General features: G+C 74.8%; 4 protein-coding genes across 10 annotated transcripts; 1 reads left to right on the forward strand and 3 right to left on the reverse strand.

The window, feature by feature from the left end:
• Positions 1-409: 409 nt before the first annotated feature.
• On the reverse strand, positions 410-10,589 carry LOC136788106 (CUGBP Elav-like family member 3). Of its 5 annotated transcripts, none has more exons than XR_010827104.1 (13): positions 10,308-10,589; positions 8,486-8,568; positions 7,021-7,069; positions 6,121-6,249; positions 5,967-6,046; positions 4,065-4,208; positions 3,316-3,454; positions 2,738-2,887; positions 2,602-2,667; positions 2,141-2,224; positions 1,812-1,914; positions 1,084-1,216; positions 410-940 (listed from the first exon to the last, which is right to left on the reverse strand). XR_010827104.1 is itself a non-coding variant. In XM_066986012.1 (13 exons), the coding sequence occupies exons 1-12, from the start codon at positions 10,450-10,452 to the stop codon at positions 1,089-1,091; spliced, it is 1,341 nt and encodes a 446-aa protein (XP_066842113.1). In that variant the 5' UTR covers positions 10,453-10,589; the 3' UTR covers positions 410-940; positions 1,084-1,088. The 5 variants fall into 5 exon arrangements, 2 of the variants coding, with proteins under 2 accessions (XP_066842113.1, XP_066842112.1); XM_066986012.1 differs by having other exon boundaries at positions 1,812-1,955; XR_010827103.1 differs by having other exon boundaries at positions 411-940; positions 2,141-2,239; positions 10,308-10,588.
• On the forward strand, positions 10,544-12,363 carry RIIAD1 (regulatory subunit of type II PKA R-subunit domain containing 1). The gene is made up of 4 exons (XM_066985870.1): positions 10,544-10,906; positions 11,932-12,008; positions 12,086-12,132; positions 12,248-12,363. The coding sequence occupies exons 1-4, from the start codon at positions 10,544-10,546 to the stop codon at positions 12,313-12,315; spliced, it is 555 nt and encodes a 184-aa protein (XP_066841971.1). The 3' UTR covers positions 12,316-12,363.
• Positions 12,364-12,528: 165 nt separating this feature from the next.
• MRPL9 (mitochondrial ribosomal protein L9) lies at positions 12,529-14,882 on the reverse strand. 2 transcript variants are annotated; one of them, XM_066986014.1, is made up of 7 exons: positions 14,724-14,882; positions 14,480-14,639; positions 14,166-14,290; positions 13,960-14,007; positions 13,460-13,561; positions 13,143-13,226; positions 12,529-12,748 (listed from the first exon to the last, which is right to left on the reverse strand). In XM_066986014.1, exons 1-7 carry the CDS (start codon positions 14,805-14,807, stop codon positions 12,617-12,619), a joined length of 735 nt encoding a protein of 244 aa, XP_066842115.1. In that variant the 5' UTR covers positions 14,808-14,882; the 3' UTR covers positions 12,529-12,616. The 2 variants fall into 2 exon arrangements, with proteins under 2 accessions (XP_066842115.1, XP_066842114.1); XM_066986013.1 differs by having other exon boundaries at positions 13,960-14,010; positions 14,724-14,881.
• A 632-nt stretch (positions 14,883-15,514) lies between these two features.
• Positions 15,515-21,314, reverse strand: TDRKH (tudor and KH domain containing). 2 transcript variants are annotated; one of them, XM_066986010.1, is made up of 13 exons: positions 21,135-21,314; positions 20,169-20,212; positions 19,815-20,010; positions 18,787-18,926; positions 18,435-18,711; positions 17,999-18,165; positions 17,732-17,904; positions 17,450-17,514; positions 17,203-17,342; positions 16,978-17,106; positions 16,381-16,489; positions 15,908-16,002; positions 15,515-15,807 (listed from the first exon to the last, which is right to left on the reverse strand). In XM_066986010.1, exons 1-12 carry the CDS (start codon positions 21,244-21,246, stop codon positions 15,944-15,946), a joined length of 1,611 nt encoding a protein of 536 aa, XP_066842111.1. In that variant the 5' UTR covers positions 21,247-21,314; the 3' UTR covers positions 15,515-15,807; positions 15,908-15,943. The 2 variants fall into 2 exon arrangements, with proteins under 2 accessions (XP_066842111.1, XP_066842110.1); XM_066986009.1 differs by having other exon boundaries at positions 20,106-20,212.
• Between the last annotated feature and the right edge of the window lie 126 nt (positions 21,315-21,440).

Below are 21,440 nucleotides of genomic sequence, written 5' to 3' on the forward strand. Positions count from 1 at the left end.
GCGCGCCTCCCGCTGCCCGCGGGGCCACGTCCCGGCTGCGTGTCCGTGGGGCAGGGCCTCGCCTGTCCCCGTTGCAGCACGGCCCAGGTTGTTCCGGCACATCCCAATTCCGGCACATCCCAGTTAGTTCCAGCACATCCCAGTTTTGGCTCATCCCAGTCTCAGCGCATCCCAGTTTGTTCCGGCACATCCTGGTTTGTTCCGGCACATCCCCATCCCAGTTTGTTCCGGCACATCCCAGTTTGTTCCGGCACATCCCAGTGTTGCCTCACCCCGACTTTTGGTGCAGTTTTGGCGCATCCCGGGCTCGGCTGCTCCTCGGCCGTGGCCGTTGGGGGGGGGGGGGGGTGATGGGGGGGGGGGGCAGGGGGCGCAGACCCCCAGTGCCCATCGTGGGGGATTGAGGCAGGTTGGGGAGGGGCCAGAGCGGGGTGGGAGGGTGGCAGTGTATGTGTGTGTGTGTTGGGGGGGGGTCCCACTCACCCTGGGGTCTGGGGGGGGGGGGGGAGAGGGGGGGAGCATGCCGGGCCCAGCCCCGTGTCCCCCCTCCCCCCAACCCCATGGCGGCCCCCCCCCGCCTGGAGCTGGTTTTGGTCCTGTTTGGTGAGAAAAAAGCTCCAAGCAGGGGGCTCCCCCGTGGGTGCTGGGGGGGGGGGTGGGGGGAGGAAGTCCCATCCCATCCCCCCCCTCCCCGGGCCGATGGGACACGGGTGCTGGGGGGGTGCTGGGGGGTGTCCAGATTGGTCCGGGGTGGGGGAGGAGGGGGTGTCCATCCTTCCTGAGCATGTAGGGGGGGGGGTCTGTGTGTGCCCTCCCCCCCCCCCCCCCGCCGCCAGCAGGACTGAGCCCCCCCACAGGCACCACTGGGGTGTCCCGGGGGGGGGGCAGCTCCGCAACTGGGGGAGGGGCACCCAAGGGTGCTGCTCCGGCACCTCCGGACCTGGCGAGAGGGGAGATGGGGGGGGGGGGGGCATTAAGCAGTGCTGGGGAGGAGGGGGTGGAGCAGGTGGGGACCCCCCCCCCCACCCCGAACGAGTTGTGGGGTTTTCGGGGGGGGTTCTGGGGGTGCCGGGGGCGGCTCACCGGGCTCAGTAGGGCCGGTTGGCGTCCTTCGGCCGCTTGAGCTGCACCTTGAGGCGCTTCATCCCGATCTGGAAGCCGTTCATGGCCTGGATGGCCGCCTGCGCGCTGGCCGGGTTGTCAAAGCTCACGAAGCCTGGGGGGGGGGCGGGTGGGGGGGGGGCGCTGGGGACAGGGGCGGCCGCGGCTGCCCCTGCCCCGCGGTGGCTCCCCCAGGGGACGTCCCGCGCCCCCGCCGTGCTGCCCCCGTGCCCCGGCTGCGCTGGCTGGGAGCGCTCCAGGCGGGACGGCCCCGTGCCCTGGGCAGGCTGTGCCCCCCCCGGCCCCCCCCCCCCGCCCCCCCCCCCCCGGCCACCCCCTCCCCAGCCCCGCGACCAGGCCAAGGTGTCCCCGCCTGTGACAGCCCCAGTTCCCTGGCCACGGGGAGCCCCCGCTCGTGGTGTCCCCCATGTCCCCAGTGTTCCTGGTGTGTCCAGTGTCGCCCCTGTCCCCGGTGTCCCCCATGTCCCCCCTGTCCCTGGTGTCCCCCGTGTCCCCATGTCCCCTGTGTCCCCCCTGTCCCCGGTGTCCCCCCTGTCCCCGGTGTCCCCCCTGTCCCCATGTCCCCCGTGTCCCCCCTGTCCCCATGTCCCCCATGTCCCCGTGTCCCCCCTGTCCCCGGTGTCCCCCCTGTCCCCGGTGTCCCCCCCTGTCCCCCCTGTCCCCCGTGTCCCCGTGCCCCCCGTCCCTACCGAAGCACTTGCTCTGGTTGGTGGCGCGGTCGACGAAGACCTTGGCGGAGATGACGTTGCCGAAGGGCAGGAACATCTGCAGGATCTCGGTGTCGGCGAACTCCTGGGGCAGGTGGTAGATGAAGATGTTACAGCCCTCGGGGCCTGCGGAGGGAGCGGCATCACAGCGGGCACCCGGAACCCTGCGCCCCCCCCCCCCCAAAACCTCCCCCACCCCCGCGCTTGGGGTGACCCCAACCCCTGCCCACCCCCGCACTGGGCACCCCGAGCCCAGCGCCCTTTGGGGGTCGGGGGGGGGGTCGGGGGGGGTGGTCCCGGGGTGCTCTCACCTTCGCGCTGCTGCTGCTGCGGGGGGGGCGGGGGGGCCAGCAGGGGCCCCGGGGGGGCGAAGGCCGGGCTCACCAGCCCGTAGGCTGCGGGGTAGGCGGCTGCGTGGGCGACAGGGGGTCAGCACGTCCCCCCCCCCCAGCCCAGTGCCCCCCAGTGCCATGTGGTGGTTCCCCCCTCCCGCACACAGAACCATCCAGGTACCCCCCCCCCCCAGTGTCCTCACAGTGCCCCCCCCAAATCCATGCACTCCCCCCCAACCCCCCCCCAGTGCACTCCCACCGCACCCACAGCTCTTAAATGCCCCCCCCGGTGCCCCCCAGTGCTCCCCAACAGCCCTCCAGTGCCTCCCAGTACCCTCCCAGTGTCCCCCAGTACCCACCTAACACCGTGCAATGCCCACCCAGTTTACCCAGCACCCCCCCCCCCCAGCACCCCCCCGGCACCCCCCCAGCCCCCCGACCTGTGTAGTGCTGCATGCCGGCGTAGGCTTGCTGCAGGGGGTCCCCGGGGGCGGCGGGGCTCTGGGCTGGGGGCAAAGCGGGGGCTGTTAGGGGCGGCGGGGGGCAGCGGGGGGGCGGGTGGGGGGCGGCGGGCACCTGGGAACGGGGGGACACCCCCGGCGTAGACGGCCTCGGGGGCAGGCGGCCCCGCGGGCTGTGCCGGCACCGGGCTGTACCCGTTGACGCTCAGCGGGGCCGCGATGGCGGGCACCGGGGTGGCGGCCATGGCCGGCGGTGTGCTGGTTCCTGCGGGGACACCCCCGTCACCCCCCCGGCCCGGGGGGGGCACCTCGCACCCTGCCCCTGCCCCGCGTCACCGCGCGCTGGGGACACGGCCACCGCCGGCGGCCCCATCCCTCCGCGCCCCCCTCCCCGGCCGTGGTGCCCGTGAGGTCGGTGGCTGCGTCCTCCGGTGCCACCTCCACGTGTCCCCCCCCCCGGAAGGAACCGTCCCCAGGGTCCCCATCCCCCCGTGCCCACCCCGTGTCCCCATCCCTGCTGCCACCTTCTCTGGTGCCCCCCCAACCACCCCGTCACCGTCCTTCGTGTCCCCATCTCTGTTCCTGCCGCCCCCGACCCGCTTCCCAGTGCCCCCCCACCCCCAATGCCACCCCCGTGTCCCCCCCCCCCCGGCACCCCCCGTCCCCGTGTCCCCGTCCCCCGGCGCCACCGACCTGAGGAGGGGGGCAGGGGGGTGGCGATGAGCCCGTTGGGGGTGACGGTGCCCATGTGCTGCATCTGGACGGCCATGGTGGCCATGGGGCTGAGGTAGGCCGAGTGGGCGGCCACCAGGGCCGCCTGCTGCTGCATCAGCTGCGGGGACAGCGCCTGGCACCGGGCACCGGCCCCCGGCACCCCCCCGGGGCAGCGAGCCCCCCCCCGGCGGCTGTCACCCAGCACCCCGGGGTCCCCACCCTGGGCCATGAGGTCCCTCATCCCCCCCGTGTCACCCCGCTGTCCCCACACGTACCATGGGGCCCCCGTCTCCCCCGTGTCTCCCCATGGGGCCCCCGTCTCCCCCGTGTCCCCCCCCCCAGGCGCTGAGGCTGATCATCTCCCCGTGCCCCCCCCGCAACGAGCCCACCTTGGATTTCGAGCTCCACCACCTCCTGTCCCCACCACGTCCCCACGACACCCCACCCCACGACCCCCCCACATCCCCACGACCCCCCCCCATCCCCACAACCCCCCCCACATCCCCACGACCCCCCCACATCCCCACGACCCCCCCACATCCCCACGACCCCCCCCACATCCCCACGACCCCCCACCCCCCCCATCCCCACCCTGGCCCTCGGGGTCCGCCAGGGGTCCGTCTCCCCGTGCCCCCCACCCCAACCCCACCCCCCGCAGTCCCCGGGGACACCCCTCACCCAACGTGACCCCCCCCCCCGTGACCCCCCCCCCGTGTCCCCCCCCCTACCGCCTGCGTGTAGGCGCTGTAGGCCCCGAACTGGAGGGCGATGGGGCTGAACATGCCCAGCTGGCTGGCGACCTGCTGCATGCGCCGCAGGCCCCGCTCCTTCTCCGTGTCCGCGAACTTCACCACCAGGCTGGACGAGGCGCCCTGGGGGGGGGCGAGGGGGGGGGCACGGCCCCGCGTCACCGGGGCACGGACGGGGCGAGGGGGGGACGGGGTGGGAAGGGGGGGGATGGGGATGGGAACGGGATGGGGATGGGAACGGGATGGGGATGGGGATCAGATTGGGATTGGGATGGGACCGGGATGGGGACGGGATCGGGATGGGATTGGGATGGGAGCGGGATGGGGATGGGATTGGGATTGGGATGGGAGCGGGATGGGGATGGGATGGGAGCAGGATGGGGATCGGATTGGGATTGGGATGGGAACGGCATGGGGATGGGATTGGGATTGGGATGGGACGGGGATGGGATGGGAGCGGGATGGGGATGGGATTGGGATTGGGATGGGAGCGGGATGGGGATGGGATGGGAGCAGGATGGGGATCGGATTGGGATTGGGATGGGAACGGCATGGGGATGGGATTGGGATGGGACGGGGATAGGATGGGAGCAGGATGGGGATGGGAATGGGACGAAGATAGGGATGGGGATGGGATGGGAATAATGATGGGGGAGGGGATGGGATGCGGTGGGGACTGGATGGGATGGTAGGAAAGAAGGATGGGGATGGGATTGGGATTGGGATGGGACGGGGATGGGATGAGGATAGGATGGGAGAAGGATGGGGACGGGATTGGGATGGGAATAATGATGGGATTGGATGGGGTGGGGATGGTGGTTGGGATGGGATGGGACAGGGATGGGACGGGGATTGGATGGGGATGGTGGTGGGGATGGGGATGGGGATGGGATGGGAATAATGATGGGGAAGGGGATGGGGTGGGGTGGGGAGACTGGATGGGATGGTGGGGCACAGGGATGGGATTGGGATGGGGATGGGATGAAGATGGGGATGGGACGGGAATAATGATGGGGGAGGGGATGGGATGCGGTGGGGACCGGATGGGATGGTGGGGCACAGGGATGGGGATGGGACTGGGATTAGGATGGGACGCGGATGGGATGGGGATAGGATGGGAGCGGGATGGGGATGGGAATAATGATGGGATTGGATGGGGTGGGGATGGTGGTTGGGATGGGATGGGATGGGGATTGGATGGGGATGGTGGTGGAGATGGGGATGGGATGGGGTGGGGAACAGGATGGGGATGGGAATAATGGGGGAAGGGATGGGATGGGGTGGGGACTGGATGGGATGGGATTGGGATTGAGATGGGGATGGGATGGGATGAAGATGAGGATGGGATGGGAATAATGATGGGGAAGGGATGGGATGGGGATGGTGGTGGGGATGGGATGGGAATAATGATGGGGAAGGGGATGGGATGGTGGGGCACAGGGATGGGGATGGGATTGGGATTGAGACAGGGATGGGATGGGAATAATGATGGGGGAGGGGATGGGATGGGGTGGGGATGGTGGTGGGGATGGGATGGGGATTTGGTTAGGGATGGGGATTGGATGGGGATGGTGGTGGAGATGGGGATGGGAATAATGATGGGGAAGGGATGGGATGGGAGGGGCCTGGATGGGATGGTGGGGCACAGGGATGGGGATGGGATTGGGATTGAGATTGGGATGGGGATGGGACGGGAATAATGATGGGGAAGGGATGGGATGGGGTGGGGTGGGGCCTGGATGGGATGGTGGGGAACAGGGATGGGGTGGCGGGGGGCTGGTGGAGGCGGCGGGCACGATGGGGATGCTGGGGGTTGGGGGCGACGGTGCCGACGGAGGTGACGGCGCGGGGGGGCCGGCGGGGCCGGGGGGGGCGTCTCACCGGCAGCGTGCGGCTCCCGTGGAGGGCGGCGATGGCGGCCTGGGCCTCGGCGTGGCTCTGGAACTTGACGAAGGCGCAGCCTGGGGGCGGCGGGGTCAGCGGGGTCTGTGCCCCCCACCCCCGGCCCCCCCGCCCCGCAGACCCCCCCCCGGACCTTTGCTGGTGCCGTCGGGGCCGCGCAGCACCGTGCACTCGTCGATGGTGCCGAAGGGCTCGAACATCTTGCGCACGTCCTCGTCCGCCTGCTGCTTGCTGAGCATCCCCACGAACAGCTTGCGGTCCTCTGCGGGCACAGCGCGGCTCCCTGGGGGGGGGCCACACGACACGACCCCCCCCCCCCCGGGGATGGGACAGGGTGGGACGGGATGGGACCCCTGGGATGGGGATGGGGGCAGGGGATGGGACCCAGAGGGGCACAGGACGGGATGGGACCCCCGGGATGGGGCTGGGACAGGACCCCCAGGGATGAGGACCCATGGGGGGGACAGGATGGGACCCCCCGGGATGGGGATGGGGGCAGGGGATGGGACAGGATGGGACCCCTGGGATGGGGACCCAGGGGGGGGACAGGATGGGATGGGACCCCTGGGATGGGGATGGGGGCAGGGGATGGGACGGGACCCCCGGCGATGGGGACCCATGGGGGGGGATGGATGGGACCCCCTGGGATGGGGACCTGGGGGGCAGGGGATGGGACGGGATGGGACCCCTGGGATGGGGACCCGGGGGGGGCACAGGATGGGATGGGACCCCTGGGATGGGGATGGGGGCAGGGGATGGGACGGGACCCCCGGCAATGGGGACCCATGGGGGGGACAGGATGGGACCCCCAGGGATGGGGACCTGGGGGGGGATGGATGGGACCCCCTGGGATGGGGATGGGGGCATGAGATGGGATGGGGACCCCCAGGAATGGGGGCAAGGGATGGGACGGGATGAGACCCCCAGGGATGGGGGCAAGGGATGGGACGAGATGAGACCCCCAGGGATGGGGACCGGGGGGGGGGGTCCGGGGGGTCCCGGGGGGGTCCCGGGGGGGCGGGGGTGTCCGTACCTCCTCGGCTCTCACTGTCGGCCGGCTTCACCTGGATGGGCCGGTTCATCTGGGGGCGACAGCGCGGGATGGGGGCACGGACCCCCCCCTGCCCCCCCCCCCCCCCGCCCCAAGGACCCCGACCCCCCCCAGCCCCCCCCAGGATGCTCCCGTCGCCATGGCAACGCATCGTCACCGCATCCCGTTACCGGGCAACCGCGGGGGGACCCCGGGGATGAGCCAACGCCCCCCCCCCCCCCCTCCCCGGTAACTGCCCCCCCCCCCCCCCTCCGGTAACCCCCGGGGAGCGGGGGGGGGGATGGGGGAGGGCACAGATGCGCGGTAACCATGGCAACGGCCGGCCGTGCTCCATGGCAACCGCCTCCTCATCCCCAATTTCCCCGTCCCGTTGCCCGGCAACGCGCTGACATCAGCAGCGCCGCCATAAACAATGACGGGGCGGGGGGGCGCTTGGGGGGGCGGGGGGGCGCAGAACCCCCTCGGGATGGGGGAGGGGCGCTGCCCCCCCATACCGGGGGGGGTTGCGGGGGGGGGGGGCGAGGGGTGAGCCGGGGCTGAGCCCCGGCTCACCCCTCGCCCCCCCCCCCCCCCCCCCCCCGCACCGTTTTTTCCAAGCAGAAAGCGAAGGTTGTGCCCCCCCCGCCCCCCCCCCCGGCCCAGATGGCGCTGGAAATGCCCCCCCCGGGGGCTGGGGGGGGGGGCACTAATCCCCCGCTAATCCCGGGATCAGCCCTGGATGGATCAGGGGAGGGGGGGCACTGGGCTCGGGCCCCCATCACCCCCCCACCCCTCAAATAAAAGCCCCCCCCACCCCCACCCCCATGGCACAGCTCGGGCCCCCTCCCTGTGCCCTGCCCCCCCCGCCCCCCCCCGAGCATCCCCGCTGGGGGCAGTTGCTGGGGCGGCGCCCCCTAATTCTCACCACCCCCCGACAAAATAATCCCCCCCCCGCGGGGATTTACAGCCCCCAATCCCCGGATTATCCCCAGCGAAGCCAAAGCTCCCTGGGGACAGCGAGGGGGGCACCAGGCTGTGCCCCCCCTCGTGCCGGGGACCCCCAACCCCCCCCCCCCCCCGGCATCTTTGCTGTTGGGAGGGTCCCAGGCCAAAATTAATGGGGGGGGGCACCCGAAAGGCTCGAAGCTACAAATAAAGCCAGCCCCCCCCGCCCCCCCCGGTGGCTTTGTTAGCCCGCCTGGCAGCGCTTCGTTAGCGCCAGGCCCTCGTTAGCGCCGGGCCCCCCTCGAGGGGATGCCCCCCCCGGCCCCCCCGGGGGCAGACGCTGGGGGGGGGGGACACGGGGACACCTCCCCTGCAGGGACCAGGGTTTGGGGTGAAGGTACTGGGGGTGAAGGTACTGGGGGTCCCCAGGCACCGCCCCGGTGCATGCACGGGGGTGGGGGGGGGGGCCGTGCCCCCCCCGGGTGATGCAGGAATGGGGGGGGGGCGCCCCCCCCCGACTCACCCCCGGGAGCGTTTTCTGCTCGTGCAGGGCGCTCTGCGCCTTCAGGGCCGACTCGCGGGCGCAGTAGGTCAGGAAGGCGCATCCTGGGGGCACAGCGGGCGCTGGGGGGCACGGCCCCATCCTGCCCCCCCCCCCCCCCCGGGGCCGTGGTCCGGGGCCGGGACCCCATGGGGGCGCCCCCCTGCCCCCCCCCCCCACACACACACATACCCGGTGCCCGTCACCCTGGCCTCAGGCCCTGCCCGGCCCAGCCCCGGGGGACGCCGCAGGGCCCACGGCACGGCGAGCACCGGGCACCCCCAGCACCCACCGCACCCCGTGCACAGCCGCCGCGCGCCCCACACGCTCCTTGCACACCCCCAGCACCCATCGCACCCCATAAACAACCACTGCACACCCCACACACCCATTGCACGCCCCACACACCCATTGCACGCCCCACACACCCATTGCACGCCCCACACACCCATTGCACGCCCCACACACCCATTGCACGCCCCCACACCCATCGCACGCCGTACACAACCGTTGCACACCCCACACACGCCCGTTGCACGCCCCGCACACCCACTCACACCCATTGCACCCCCCACACCCACTCACACCCGTTGCACCCCCCCACCCATTGCACGCCATATACAACAACCATTGCACGCCCCACGCACCCATCACGCGCCCGGTTTTCGACCGTTGCACCCCCCACACACACACCCATTGCACGCCCGTTGCACACCCCCCACACCCACCGCACCCCCCCACACCCGTCGCACACCCCACGCCCCCCCACGCCCGTTGCACACCCCCCACACCCGTCGCACCCCCTCCCCTCACCCCGCCCGCCCACCCGAGGCCCCGCAGCTGACACCCCCGCAGCACCCCGAGCCCCCCCCCCTGCCGCCCACGCCTCCCGCACGGCCGCTCCTCGCTCCGCTGCCCCCCCCCCAGAGCGCGCCCCCAATGCGCCCCACACACAGCGCGTGGGGTGCCTGGGGGGGGCTGGGGGGGCACCCAGGTTGTGGGGCTGGCTGTCGGGGGCACCCGGGCTGTGGGGCTGGACATGGGGGGCTCCCAGTGCCTGGGGCTGGATATGGGGGGGTACCCGGGTTATGGGGCTGGCTGTGGGGGGTCTCCCAGTGCCTGGGGCTGGATATGGGGGGGCACCCAGGTTATGGGGCTGGCCGTGGGGGGGCTCCCAGTGCCTGGGGCTGGATATGGGGGGGCACCCAGGTTATGGGGCTGGATATGGGGGGGCACCCAGGTTATGGGGCTGGCTGTGGGGGGGCTCCCAGTGCCTGGAGCTGGATATGGGGGGGGCACCCAGGTTATGGGGCTGGATATGGGGGGGCACCCAGGTTATGGGGCTGGCCGTGGGGGAGCTCCCAGTGCCTGGGGCTGGATATGGGGGGGCACCCAGGTTATGGGGCTGGATATGGGGGGGCACCCAGGTTATGGGGCTGGCCGTGGGGGAGCTCCCAGTGCCTGGGGCTGGATATGGGGGGGTACCCGGGTTATGGGGCTGGCTGTGGGGGGGCTCCCAGTGCCTGGGGCTGGATATGGGAGGGCACCCAGGTTATGGGGCTGGATATGGGGGGGGCACCCAGGTTACGGGGCTGGCTGTAGGGGGGGGGCACCCAGGTTATGGGGCTGCCCGTGGGGCCGCGCCCGGGCTGCTCCTGCCCCCCGGGGCTGCCCCCAGGGCCGCGGGGCCGTTCCCGACGCCCGGGGGGGGGGCTCCGCCTGATGCCGGCGGCTGCGCAGGGGCCGTGCCCGGGGCCTGCGGCCGCTCCCGGTGCCGCTCCCGGTGGCGGTGGCGGCGCTGTACCTTTGTGCATGCCGGTGTACTTGTCCTTGATGACGGTGAGCTCGTAGATCTTGCCGAACTGCTCGAAGATGGGCTTCAGGTCCTTCTCCTCCAGGTGCCGCGGGATCTGCCCCACGAAGAGTTTGATCGCGTCCGGCTCCTTCATGGGGCCGCCGGGGGGGGCCGCGGGCCCCGCTGCCGCCGCCGCCGCCGCTCCCGGGGCCGCCGCCGGGGCTCGGGGCCGCTGCCGGGGCTCGATGCTGCCGCTCCCGCTGCCGGGCGGATCCCGGGGCGGCCCCCGCTGCCGCTCCCGGCCCCGCTGCCGCCGCTCGGCTCCGCCGCCGGAGCGGCTCCCGGTGCCCGGTGCCCGGCTGCCGGTGCCCGGTGCCCGGTGCCGGCCCGGCCGCGCCGCACACAAAGGACGAGGCGGCCCCGGGGCTCGGCTCCGGCTCCGGGGACGGGGCGCGGCGGGGCGGGGGCAGCTCTGCCCGGGGGGCGGCGCTCCCGGCGCTCCCGGTAGATCCCGGCCGCTCTCCCGAAGGGGCTCCCGCCGCGGCCCCGGCGGCTGCCGGCACAGCCCGGGCCCGCCCCGCCCGGTCGCCGCCCCGGAGCCCCCCGGTGTGGGTGGGAGGGGAGGGGGGGGGGGGAGGTTGGCGGGGAGCGGGGGGGGGGGAGCGCCGCGGCCCCGGTGCCGGTGGCGGCGGGGGGGGGCTCAGCGCCCGGCCCGGCCCATGGCGGCCGCGCTCCCGCTGCGCCCCGGCACCGGCCCCGGTACCGGCTGCGGACGGGCCCGAGCCCCGCTCGCCGCTTTTCTTCCCCGGTCGGGGCCGCCCCGCCCCGCCCCGCCCGGCGCTGATGTCAGAGACGGCGCCGGGCACCGGGCACCGGGCACCGGGCACCGGGCACCGGGCACCGGGCACCGGGACCGGGACCGCCACCGGCACCCGGCACGGGCAGCGCCGGGGCTGGGCCGAGGGAGGGGGGAGGTGAGGGGGGAGCGCGGGGCGGGAGCGTGCACGGGGCGGGGGCGCGTGCCCGTGTGCGCGTGCCCGCGTGCGAGGTGCGCGCGGCCCCGGAGCTGTCCCCGGTGCTGAGCGGGGGGGGGGGGGCGGGGCGGGGGCGCGGGACGCGGTGGACGGGGGCGCGGCTGCGGGACCCAGGCGCGCGCAGGGGCGCGGCCCGCGGGGACGAGCACGCGCCGTGCACGCAGGGAGCCGCGCGCGCACACGCCCACGCACGCGCACGGACACACCCCCCCCTTACCCCCCCCCGTTGCCATGGCGACGCGCGGCGCCGAGCGCCCCAAGATGGCGGCGCCGCAGCGGGCGGAGGGGCGCGGAGCGGCGCGGGCCGCGGGGGGAGGTGGGGGGGGACCGGGGGGGGGCGGGGGGGGGCACCGGGGGGACACGGGCTGCGTGGGGCATGGGGGGGGGGCGGGGAGACATTGGGGGGCGGGGGCGGGACGGGCTGGGGGGGGCACGGGGGGCGTTGGGGGGGGGGCGCGGGCTGGGGGTGACACGGGGGGAATAACGGGGGGGGGGCACAGCGGGGGTGCCAGGAGGGTACCGGGGGTGCCAGCAGGGGGGTGACACGGGGGGGTGGGGGCAGCCCCCACGGGTGACACTTCCCCCCCCCCCCCCCCCAGCCGTCCCTGCGTCTGTCCAGCGAGCGCTACCTGCGGGCGCAGCCGGCCGTGGGGGTGCTGCTGCGTGGCTTCCTCAGGTGGGGGCGCCGGGACCCCCCCCCCCATTTTCCCCCTCTGTGTCTGTGTCCCCCCCCTCACCCCGTTCCCCCCCCAGGGCGGTGATGCTGCGCCGGCCCCACGACGTCCTCGAGTTCGCCGCAGGTGAGGGGCACGAGGGCTGCCCACAGGCTGGGGGGGGGGGGGTGTCCAGGAGGGGGTGACCCCCCCCCGGGGGGAGGCAGCAGCCCCCCCACCCCCCGCCTCGCCCCCCCCCCAGGGTACTTCACCGACCCGGAGCTGCCCGCGAGGGTCCGCGAGGAGCTGGAGGCCGCGGGGCCGCGCTGACGGGGGGCACCGGGGGGGCCACGGGCAATAAATCCCCCGGTGCCGCTGCCCCGTCACCGCCTGCGCTGCCCTGTGTCACCCCCCGTGCGGCTGGGGGGGGTGGGGGAAGCCCCCCCCCAGGAGAATCAGTGCCCCACGGAGGCTGCTTGGGAGCCAAAACCCCCCCAGCACCCCGAAACCCCCCCCAGTCCCCACGGCTGCACCACGCTGGGGTCGGTGCTGAGCCCTTTATTCACCACGGGGGGGGGGGCAGACACCGAGGGAGGGCTCCGGGGGGGGCCCAGTTCCTCCCGGGGGGGGCTCAGAGCAGCTCCTCCTTCTTGGCAGCCAGCAGGGCCTCCTGCCGGGCCTGCCAGCGCCGGCGGCGCCGCGTCCGGGGCCGCAGGAACTCTGTCACCGCCATGGGCACGCGCACCGTGTCCAGCCCGTTCACCTGCGGCACGGGGACGGGGGGGGGTCAGGGTGGGGGAGCCCCCCCCGCGCCCGGGGTCCGGCCCTGAGAACCCCCCTGCGGCGGTGCGGGCTCCTGGAGGCACGGGGAGAGCACAGGGCGGGGTGGGGGCGCACGCGGAGGGGCTTTTGTCCCTTTAGGTCACAGGGATGGGTGCCCCCCCCTCCACCCCCCCAAAAAATCGGGGCGTTTCCCCCCCCCCCTTCACACCCTGCCCCTGCCGGAGGACAGGCGCTGCCATGGGTTTTTTTTGGGGGGGGGCACCCGGGCAGCGCCAGACCACCAGCACCGGGGGCAGGGAAGGGTTTTTGGGGGGCAGTGAAGGGTTTTTGGGGGTTCGGGGGCGGGGGGACCCGTGGGGACCCCCCCCACTCACCGTCACGTCGCACCAGTACTCGCCCCACCTGGTGATGGGCTCCGGCGGCAGCTGCAGCGCGTGGGGCGGCACGGCCACCCCCAGCTGGGGGGGGGGGGGCAGGGGGTGAGGGGGGGCAGCGCCGGGGGCCGTGCCCCCCCCCCTCCCGATCCCGGCAGAGCCCCGTCCATCCCCACACCCCCACTCTAACCCCCCCAGCTGCCGGCCTCGCAGGGCTCGGAGCCTCCACGGCCTCCCCCCGCGGCTCCGTTTGCACCGGGGGGGGGGGGGTGTGGATTTGGGACACCCCCGGGGGGGGGCGGGGGGGGGACACTCACGTTCCGGAGGAATTGCCGCGCCACGATCTCGGCGCTGAGCTCCCACCTGACGTTGTTCTTCATGCCCACCTCCAGGCGGCAGCTCCGCAGGAACTGCAGGGTCTGGGGGGGTCACGGGGGGGGGGAGAGGTGTCAGGGGGCGGCGGTGCCCGGCTCCCCGGGGGGGGCCATCCCGGGAGGCACGGGGCAGCGCCCGCGGGTCCTTTAGGGGCTGGCCCCAGAAGAGAAGGAGCCGGGGAATCGCCCCCCGCAGCCAGCGCTGCCCCGGCGGCGTTAATTAAGTTAACGAAGGGCGCCGCGGGACGCCAGGGATGGGCTCCAAGTCCTCCGAGCCGCGGCCCCGAGGCTCAGCCCCGCTCCCTCCCCGCAGGGGGGGCACCGGGACGCGCAGGCGGCCGCCCGCTGGGGCCACCGGGCTCCCAGGCAGGGCACGGGAGGAACCGGGGCTCTGTGCTCTGGGCCCCGAGGGTCCCTCGGCCCCCCCCGTGCCCCCCGCTCACCTTCTCGCCGCTCTGCGTCTGCGTCGCCTCCAGCTTCCCCGCCTGGTGCTGCTGCGAGAGACGGGGCCGAGGAGGGGGCTCAGGAGGGGGGCCGGGACCGGGACCAGGGCCCCTCACGGCCGTGCCCCCGCGGCCCCTCCGGCGCCCCCCTGCCCCGCACGGGGGCTCGGTAACGGGAGGTTTAATGGGGGGGTTGCCACCCTCACCTGCCTCTCCTCCTCGAACAGCTTCTTGTTCTCGGGCGAGGCGTACACGGCGAGCCCCTGGGGCAGGAGCTTGTTGCGCCCCACCGATTTCTTCACGAACACGGTGTCGCCGCGGGTCCCCAGCCCTGGGGGGGGGGGGGGGGGGGGGGGGCGGCGTGAGGGGCAGCCCGGGGGGGACCCCAACCCCCCGGCGGGGACACCCCAACCCCGCTGCGCCCCGGGGGGCCGGGTCCCCCCACCGGGGGGGCTCCGACCCCCGGTAGCGGCCGGGGCCCACCTCCGCCCCCCCCCCCCGTCCCCCCCGCCCGCCGTACCCTGCACGGCCCGCGTGAGGATGAGCTCCAGGTCGGCCTTGGGCAGGTGCTTGCCGTCCTCCAGCAGCCGGTACACGCGGTGCCGCCGGGGGTGCAGGCGCGGCGCCCGCCCCTCCCGGCTCAGCGGCACCGGCCACCAGCGCTCCACCACCACCGTGCCCTGCGGGGGGACGGAACCGGGCGGAACGGGTCAGGCCGGGCCGCTCCCAGCCCCCCGGAGCCCCGCGGCCCCTCCGGCCCTCACCCGGCCGTGGCTGAGGCTCAGGGCCCGGCTCAGGGCCCGCCCCGCCGCCAGCCCGCAGCCCCCCGCCGCCGCCGGGCCCAACATGGCCGCCCCCAGCCGGCGCCGCGAGGACCCCGAGGACCCCTCCGCGGGGCTGCCCCGCCGCGCGCCTGTGCCCTAGGACCGCGCTGGGGCTGCCCCGCCGCGCGCCTGAGCTCTGGGAGCGCCGCGCCTGCGCAGAACGACCCCCACCCCCCGCAGCCGGGCTGCTCGGCGGGGCGCGAGGACCCCACCGGGGGCTGCCCGCCGCGCGCCTGCGCCCGGTGCCGCCTACCGGGACCCCGCCCCCTCGGCTGCCCCCCCACCCCGGGGAGCTGCATCCCCGCAGCGGCTTCGCTGCCCCGTCCCGGTTCATCCCGGAGGCCCCAGGTCCCGGCGGGGGAAGCCCCGGGACGGAGGCACCAGAGGCACCGTTACAGCCTGGGGCCACTGCGACCGCGACCAGGCCGATCCCAAGGGCCTGGCCCCGCACACACCAGGGCTGCCCCAGTGCCCTCACCCCGCGGGCTGCCCGGTACCGGCTGCCCCCGCACCGGGGCTCGGGCATGGGCCGGGAGCAGGCCGCGTGCCTTCACGCCCCGACCGCGTGTGGCGGTGCCGGTGCCACCGGAAGGTTCCATGAGGCCTCGGTGCCACCCACGGCACAGGGCAGAGCCCGGCGCTGCCGTCCCCCGGTGGCACCGGTTGGGGCCCTGCGGTAATCCGGTAAAACGGCCCCGTGCCCCCCTCCCACCCCGGCTCGGCCCCGCACGTTGCCCAGAACCGAACTTTATTGACTCAGGAACCCAGAACCGTTTTTTCCCCACGCCACAGAACGGGGCCGGGGTGACAACAACAAAACGCAACCGCGCGGGGCCAACGACGGGCCCGAGGTGGTGCCGGTGGCCGTGAGACACCGTCTCCCCCCCGGGCCCGGGACAGCAGGGACAGCACGGCGGGGAGCCCCCGCCGCCCCGGGGAGGCGCTCTGGGGGCGCCCGCACCGCTCCCAGCGGCCCCAATTTCTCCCTGGACCGCGGCTTCCTCCGGCGCCGGCACCCCGACCCCTGGGAGGGAAGAGAAATTGGGGGGGGGGGGGGGGTGAGAGCACGGCCCCCCCGGCTCAGCCCAGCCCGGGCGGGAACGGGGGGAGCGGGGGGAACCCACCCGAGGGCGCCCGGCCGCCTCCTGCCCCCGGGGCCGTCACGGGGAGCTCCCCTCCGGCACCGGGACGGCGCTGCTGCCGGACACGGGGCCGCCTTCTGCAGAGAAAAGGGGGGTTGAGAAGGGGAGGTCCCCTCCCGCCCCGGGACCCCCCCCACCCCAAAATGCAGCTGGGGCACGCCCAGGCCCCTTCCACCCCTCACAGGCCCTGACCCCAGGAGCCACCCCCCCCCCCCCGTTCCTGCTCGCCGGGGACGACCCCGCAGGGTGACACCACAGCCAGCCCCCAGGCCCCTGGGGACACCCCCAGGGGGCTCAGCCCTCCCCGAGGCTCCCCGGGTTTAGGGTGAGGGACCCCCCCGTCCCGCAGCCCCCAGCTGCAGCCCCCCTGTGCCTGGCGGGGCTCTGCCTTCCTCCTCCTCCTCCTCCTCCTCCTCCCCGGGGATCGGGGCCGGCCCTGCCCGGGTGCTGCTCACCTGGGGGGCTGAGGCAGGACAGGGTGGGGGGCGCCGGGGTGGGGGGCGCCTCGCTGGGGCTGTCCCGGGGCTCCGGGGGGCTCTCGAGGGACACGCAGGCGCCGTCCTCCTGTCGGGGAAGAGCCGTGTTACCGGGCCCGGCCCCGCACCGGCTCGGGGGGGGGGGGGGGGGGGGGGCGGGGGGGGGAGAGAGACCCCACAGCCCCCCCCGTCCCAACCCCCTGCCGTAGGGTCAGGGGGCCCAGGGCCTCATCCGGCCGGTCCTGGGCACCCCCAGGGCTCAGCCCCCAGCTCCCGCAGCCTCTCCTGGCAGGGGAGGCGCCGCAGCCCCCGAGCACCTTTGTGGCCCCCCCCGGGGCTTGTCCTGCGCCCTTCCTGGGCTGGGGGCCCGGACCTGGGCGCAGGACCCCGCGTGGGTCCTCCCCAGGCAGAGGGGGCCAACCCCCCAAAACGACGGGGCCCCCCCAAAAACGATGGGGGCCCCCCAAAACACGACGGGGGCTCCCCAAAACTGAGCCCCCAACCTGACGTAGGGGTGAGCGCACCGGGACGCCCCCCAGCAGCCGCCCCCTCCCGCCCCGCCGCGGGTCCTCTCACCGGGGTCTCCGTCCCCCACCGCAGCGCTTCATCCCCTGCTGCCTCCTCTTCCTCCCCCTCCTCCTCTTCCTCCCGCGGCCGCGGCGCAGCGTGGCCCAGCCGCACCAGCTCCGCGCCGACGTCGAGGTCCTGCACGGGGCCGAGAACGGGGCTGGGGCACGGGGGGGGGGATCGGGGGGGGGGGCGGCGGGAGGCCGGGCCGAGGAGTTTGGGGTCGGGGCTGACCTCGTCGCGCAGCGAGACGCGCGGCCACGTGCGGGGCCCCCGCCGGCCGTAGCTGCAGACCCTGGCCAGCAGCGGCTTCCAGCGCGCACAGTGCGTCAGGCGCTCGAAGGCGTCCAGCGCCGCCTCGGCCCACTCGGCGCCTGCGGGAAGGGCCGGGGGGGGGCCCCACGGAGCGGGGTCTGGTTATGGGGCCGGACCCGGACCCTTCGGCCTCCCCCCCCCCCCCCCGTACCCGTTCCCCACTCACCCGCGGGCACGACGCCGGCCAGGCTGCACTCGATGGCCTGGAAGGGGAGGCTCAGGAAATCGCTCCTGGAGGGGGGGGTGGAAAAGCCGGGCTGATCCCACGCAGCCTCTCCCGGGGGGCTGCCCCGCTCCCCGGGGCTGCTGCGCACCCCCCGGCGCCCCGCAGAGCCCCCTCCCCAGGGCGGCCGCGAGCCCCCCGCGGGCTCCGGGGGGGCCGTTGAGCCGCGGCCCCGCGGCCGCCCCAGCTCCGCGCCCCCCCCCCCCCCCCCCGGGCTGCGCTCACCGCAGGGCTCGCAGCGCGGCTGGCGGCGCCTCGCCGTTGTCCCCGAAGTCCACGTAGTACAGGTCCCAGCCGCCGCCGGGCAGCGCGCCCAGCACCCGCGCCCGGTACCACTCGCTGCCGTCCCCGTAGGGAGCGGCCACGATGTCCCCCGCCTGCACGGCTGCCAGCTCCGCCTGCGGGGACGGCGAGCGACACGTCCCGGGGGGCCGGGGCGCACCGGGGGGGGGGGGGGGGATGCGGGGGGCCGGTGCCCCCCCGGGGTCTCACCGCGCGGCCGCTGCCCTCGTAGTAGTGCGACATCTCGGCCGTCAGCTTGTCCAGCTGCAGGCTGCGCTCGCCGACCAGCTGCACCCAGAAGTGGTCGGGGTTCTCGGCGGCCGAGACGTAAACCTCGAGGGGGTCGGCCGCGGGGAAGCCGAACTCAGGGCTGGGAACTGCGGGACAGGAGCCGGGAGCCCCGGGGGGAGCCCCGGGGGGGGCGAGGGCAGGAGCTGAGCGCTGGGTCCCGCCCGGGGACGCGCCCCGGAGCCCCCGGGGAACTCGTGCAGCTCCCGCTGGGCGCCCTGAGCCAGGCCGGGGGGCACGGAGCCCCCTCGGGACACTCAGACGGGCCCCAGCACTTCGCAGCTCCCCCCGGGCCCCCCGCCAACCCGCTCCCCCGGCGCGGACCCCCCGTTACGCCCCGAGGCACCCCGTCTCGTACCTTCGAATTTCGGCACCACGACGTCCGCCCCCGCCGCCAGCTCCTCCGGGGCCTCGCTCTCCTCCCCGGGCTCCTCGGAGGGACCCTCACCCAGCAGCGCAGCGACGCCCCCGAGCGTGCCCCCGACCCCAGCCCCGTGCTCGGGGGTCCCTCCAGGCAGCAGCTCCGGCTCCCTCCGGCTGCCCAGGGGCTGCTTGCGGAGGCCCCGCGCCGCCGCCGCCCGGGCCAGCTCCTTCCGAAAGGCGTCGTCCTCCAGCAGCTTCTCCATGATCAGCTTCTGCGGGGACGGGGCCGGTGGGCTCCGCGCCCGTGCCAGCCCCGGGGCCGCGCCGGCCCCACCGGCGCCGCTCACCTTGGCGGCCGCCACCTCCCGCCGCGTCCCCGAGAGGCGGATGAGCCGCGTCGGGGCCAGGCCGGCCTCGGCCTTGCGCTCGCACAGCACCTTGGCCCCCGAGCTCTGGCAGATGCTCCGCACCGTCTCGCCGCCGCGGCCTGCGGGACGCAGAGCCCCCGGGGCTGGGGTTTGCCACCGCTTCCAGCCCCGGGGCCACGGCTCCTGCTCCCCACGGAGGCTCCGGTCCCGTAGCCCCCGGTCCCGTAGCCCCCGGTCCCATGGCCTCCAATCCCATAGCCCCCAGTTTCCTTATTCTCTGGTCCCGTAGCCCCTGGACCCATAGTCCCCGGTCCCGTAGCCCCCGGTCCCTTAGCCCCCGGTTCCCTTACCTTCTGGTCCCGTAGTCCCCGGTCCCGTGGCCTCCGATCCCATGGCCCCCAGTCCCGTAGCCCCTGATCCCCTTATCCTCTGGTCCCATAGTCCCTGGTCCCATAGGCCCCGGTCCCGTAGCCCCCAGTCCCGTAGCCTCCGGTTCCCTTATCCTCTGGTCCCGTAGTCCCCGGTCCTGTGGCCTCTGATCCCATAGCCCCCAGTTCCCTTATTCTCTGGTCCCGTAGCCTCTGGTCCCATAGTCCCTGGTCCCATAGCCCCCGGTCCCTTAGCCCCTGGTCCCTTAGCCCTCGGTCCCGTGGCCTCCGATTCCATGGCCCCTGGTCCCCTTATCCTCTGGTCCCATAGCCCCTGGTCCCATAGGCCCCGGTCCCATAGCCCCCAGTCCTTTAGCCTCCGGTTCCCTTATCCTCTGGTCCCGTGGCCTCCGATCCCATAGCCCCCACTTCCCTTATCCTCTGGTCCCATAGCCCCTGGTCCCATAGGCCCCGGTCCCTTAGCCCCTGGTCCCTTAGCCCCTGGTCCCGTAGACCCCGGTCCCGTGGCCTCCGATCCCGGCCGCCCCCTGGGCACGGCGGCACGGCCGCCCCCAGCCCCGTGGGAAGCAGCGGAGCCCCCAGCCCCGTTCCCGGCCCCCGCGGCGCCGCGGGCGGTACCGATGATCCTGCCGACGGCCGTGTGGGGCACGCGGAGCTGCTCCAGCACCGGGGCGCTGTCGGCCACGACGCGGCGCACGGCGGCCTGGGCGCGGCACACCTGCCCCGGGGAGCCCGCGATGAGCAGCAGCCGCTCCTCGCCCGCCTCCTCCTCCTCCTCCTCCACGTCGATGCGCGCCCCCGTCTCCTGCCGCAGCTGCGGGCACCGGGGGGGGGGGGGGGGTGTCAGCCCCGGGGCTCCCCGGGGAGGCCCCCCGGCCCCCCCCCAGCCCCCCGCCGGGGGGTGCTCGCCTTCCTGATGGTGGCTCCCTTCCGCCCGATGAGGGCCTTGACGGCCGCCCGCGGCACCCGCACCTCGGCCTCCAGCTCCTCGTCGCCCACGAAGGTCGCCCGCTCCTCTGGGCACGGCGGCACCGTGAGGGGGGGGGGAAAGGGGGGGAGTCCCCCAGGGGGAAGGGGGGGGGTCCCCACCCAAGGGAGGTGTCCCCAAGGGGGAAGAGGGGGGTCCCCAAGTGGGGGGGGTCTCCAAGGGGAGGGGGGGGGTCTCCAAAGGTGAGAGGGGTCCCCAAGGGGGGGGGTCTCCAAGGGGAGGGGGGGGGTCTCCAAAGGTGAGAGGGGTCCCCAAGGGGGGGGTCTCCAAGGGGAGGGGGGGTCTCTAAGGAAGGGGTCTCCAAAGGTGAGAGGGGTCCCCAAGGGGGGGGGTCTCCAAGGGGAGGGGGGGGGTCTCCAAAGGTGAGAGGGGTCCCCAAGGGGGGGGTCTCCAAGGGGAGGGGGGGTCTCTAAGGAAGGGGTCTCCAAAGGAGAGAGGGGTCCCCAAAAGGGGGGGGTGCCCAAAAAGGGGGGTCCTCAAGGGGAGGGAGGTGCCCAAAGGGGGAAGGGGGTCCCTAAGGGAGGGGTCCCCAAAGAGGAGGGGAGTCCCCAAGGGGGAGGGGGGAGCAGAGGGGGATGTAGTGGAGGGGCCGGGGGGGGCAACGGGAGGGTCCCCAAAGGGGAGGGGGGTCCCTAAGGGAGGGGTCCCCAAAGGGGAGGGGGGTCCCCAAAGGGGGAGGGGGAGCCCAAAGGGAAGGGTCCCCAAGGGAGAGGGGGTCCTCAAAGGTGAGGGGGGGTCCCCAAAAGGGGGGGGTGCCCTAAAGGGGGGGTCCCCAAGGGGAGGGCGGTGGGGCCCAAATGGAAGGGGGGGTCCCCAAAAGGAGGGGACCCAAAAGGGGGGGGGAGCGGGTGGGTCCCCACGGGCGGGGGGTGCCTAGAGGGGGGGGGGATTCCCAAGGGGGGTCCCTAAGGGGGGGGGGGGTCCCCGCTGCCCGGTCCCGCCGCACGCACCTCGGCCCTCGCGGTACCGCCGGTACACGACGTACAGCACGGCAGCGCCCGCGGGCAGGCCCAGCAGCACGGCCGCCTTCTGCAGGGCGCTCAGCCCGCCGCGCGCCGCCATGGCCCCGGCACCGGCACCGGCACCGGCACCGGGACAGGACCGGGGGGGGGGTAGGGGGGGGGCCGCGCCCGCTCCGCTCCCGGCCGCCGCCGCCGCCTCCCGCTCCCGCTCCCCGCCGCCGCCAGCCCCGCCCCCCGCCCGGCCGCCCACCAATCAGCGCGCCGCTCCGCCCCCGCCCCGCCAATCGGAGGGGA

The sequence above is a fragment of the Anser cygnoides genome, chromosome 33 (assembly GCF_040182565.1).
Source record: "Anser cygnoides isolate HZ-2024a breed goose chromosome 33, Taihu_goose_T2T_genome, whole genome shotgun sequence".
NCBI lineage: Eukaryota > Metazoa > Chordata > Aves > Anseriformes > Anatidae > Anser > Anser cygnoides.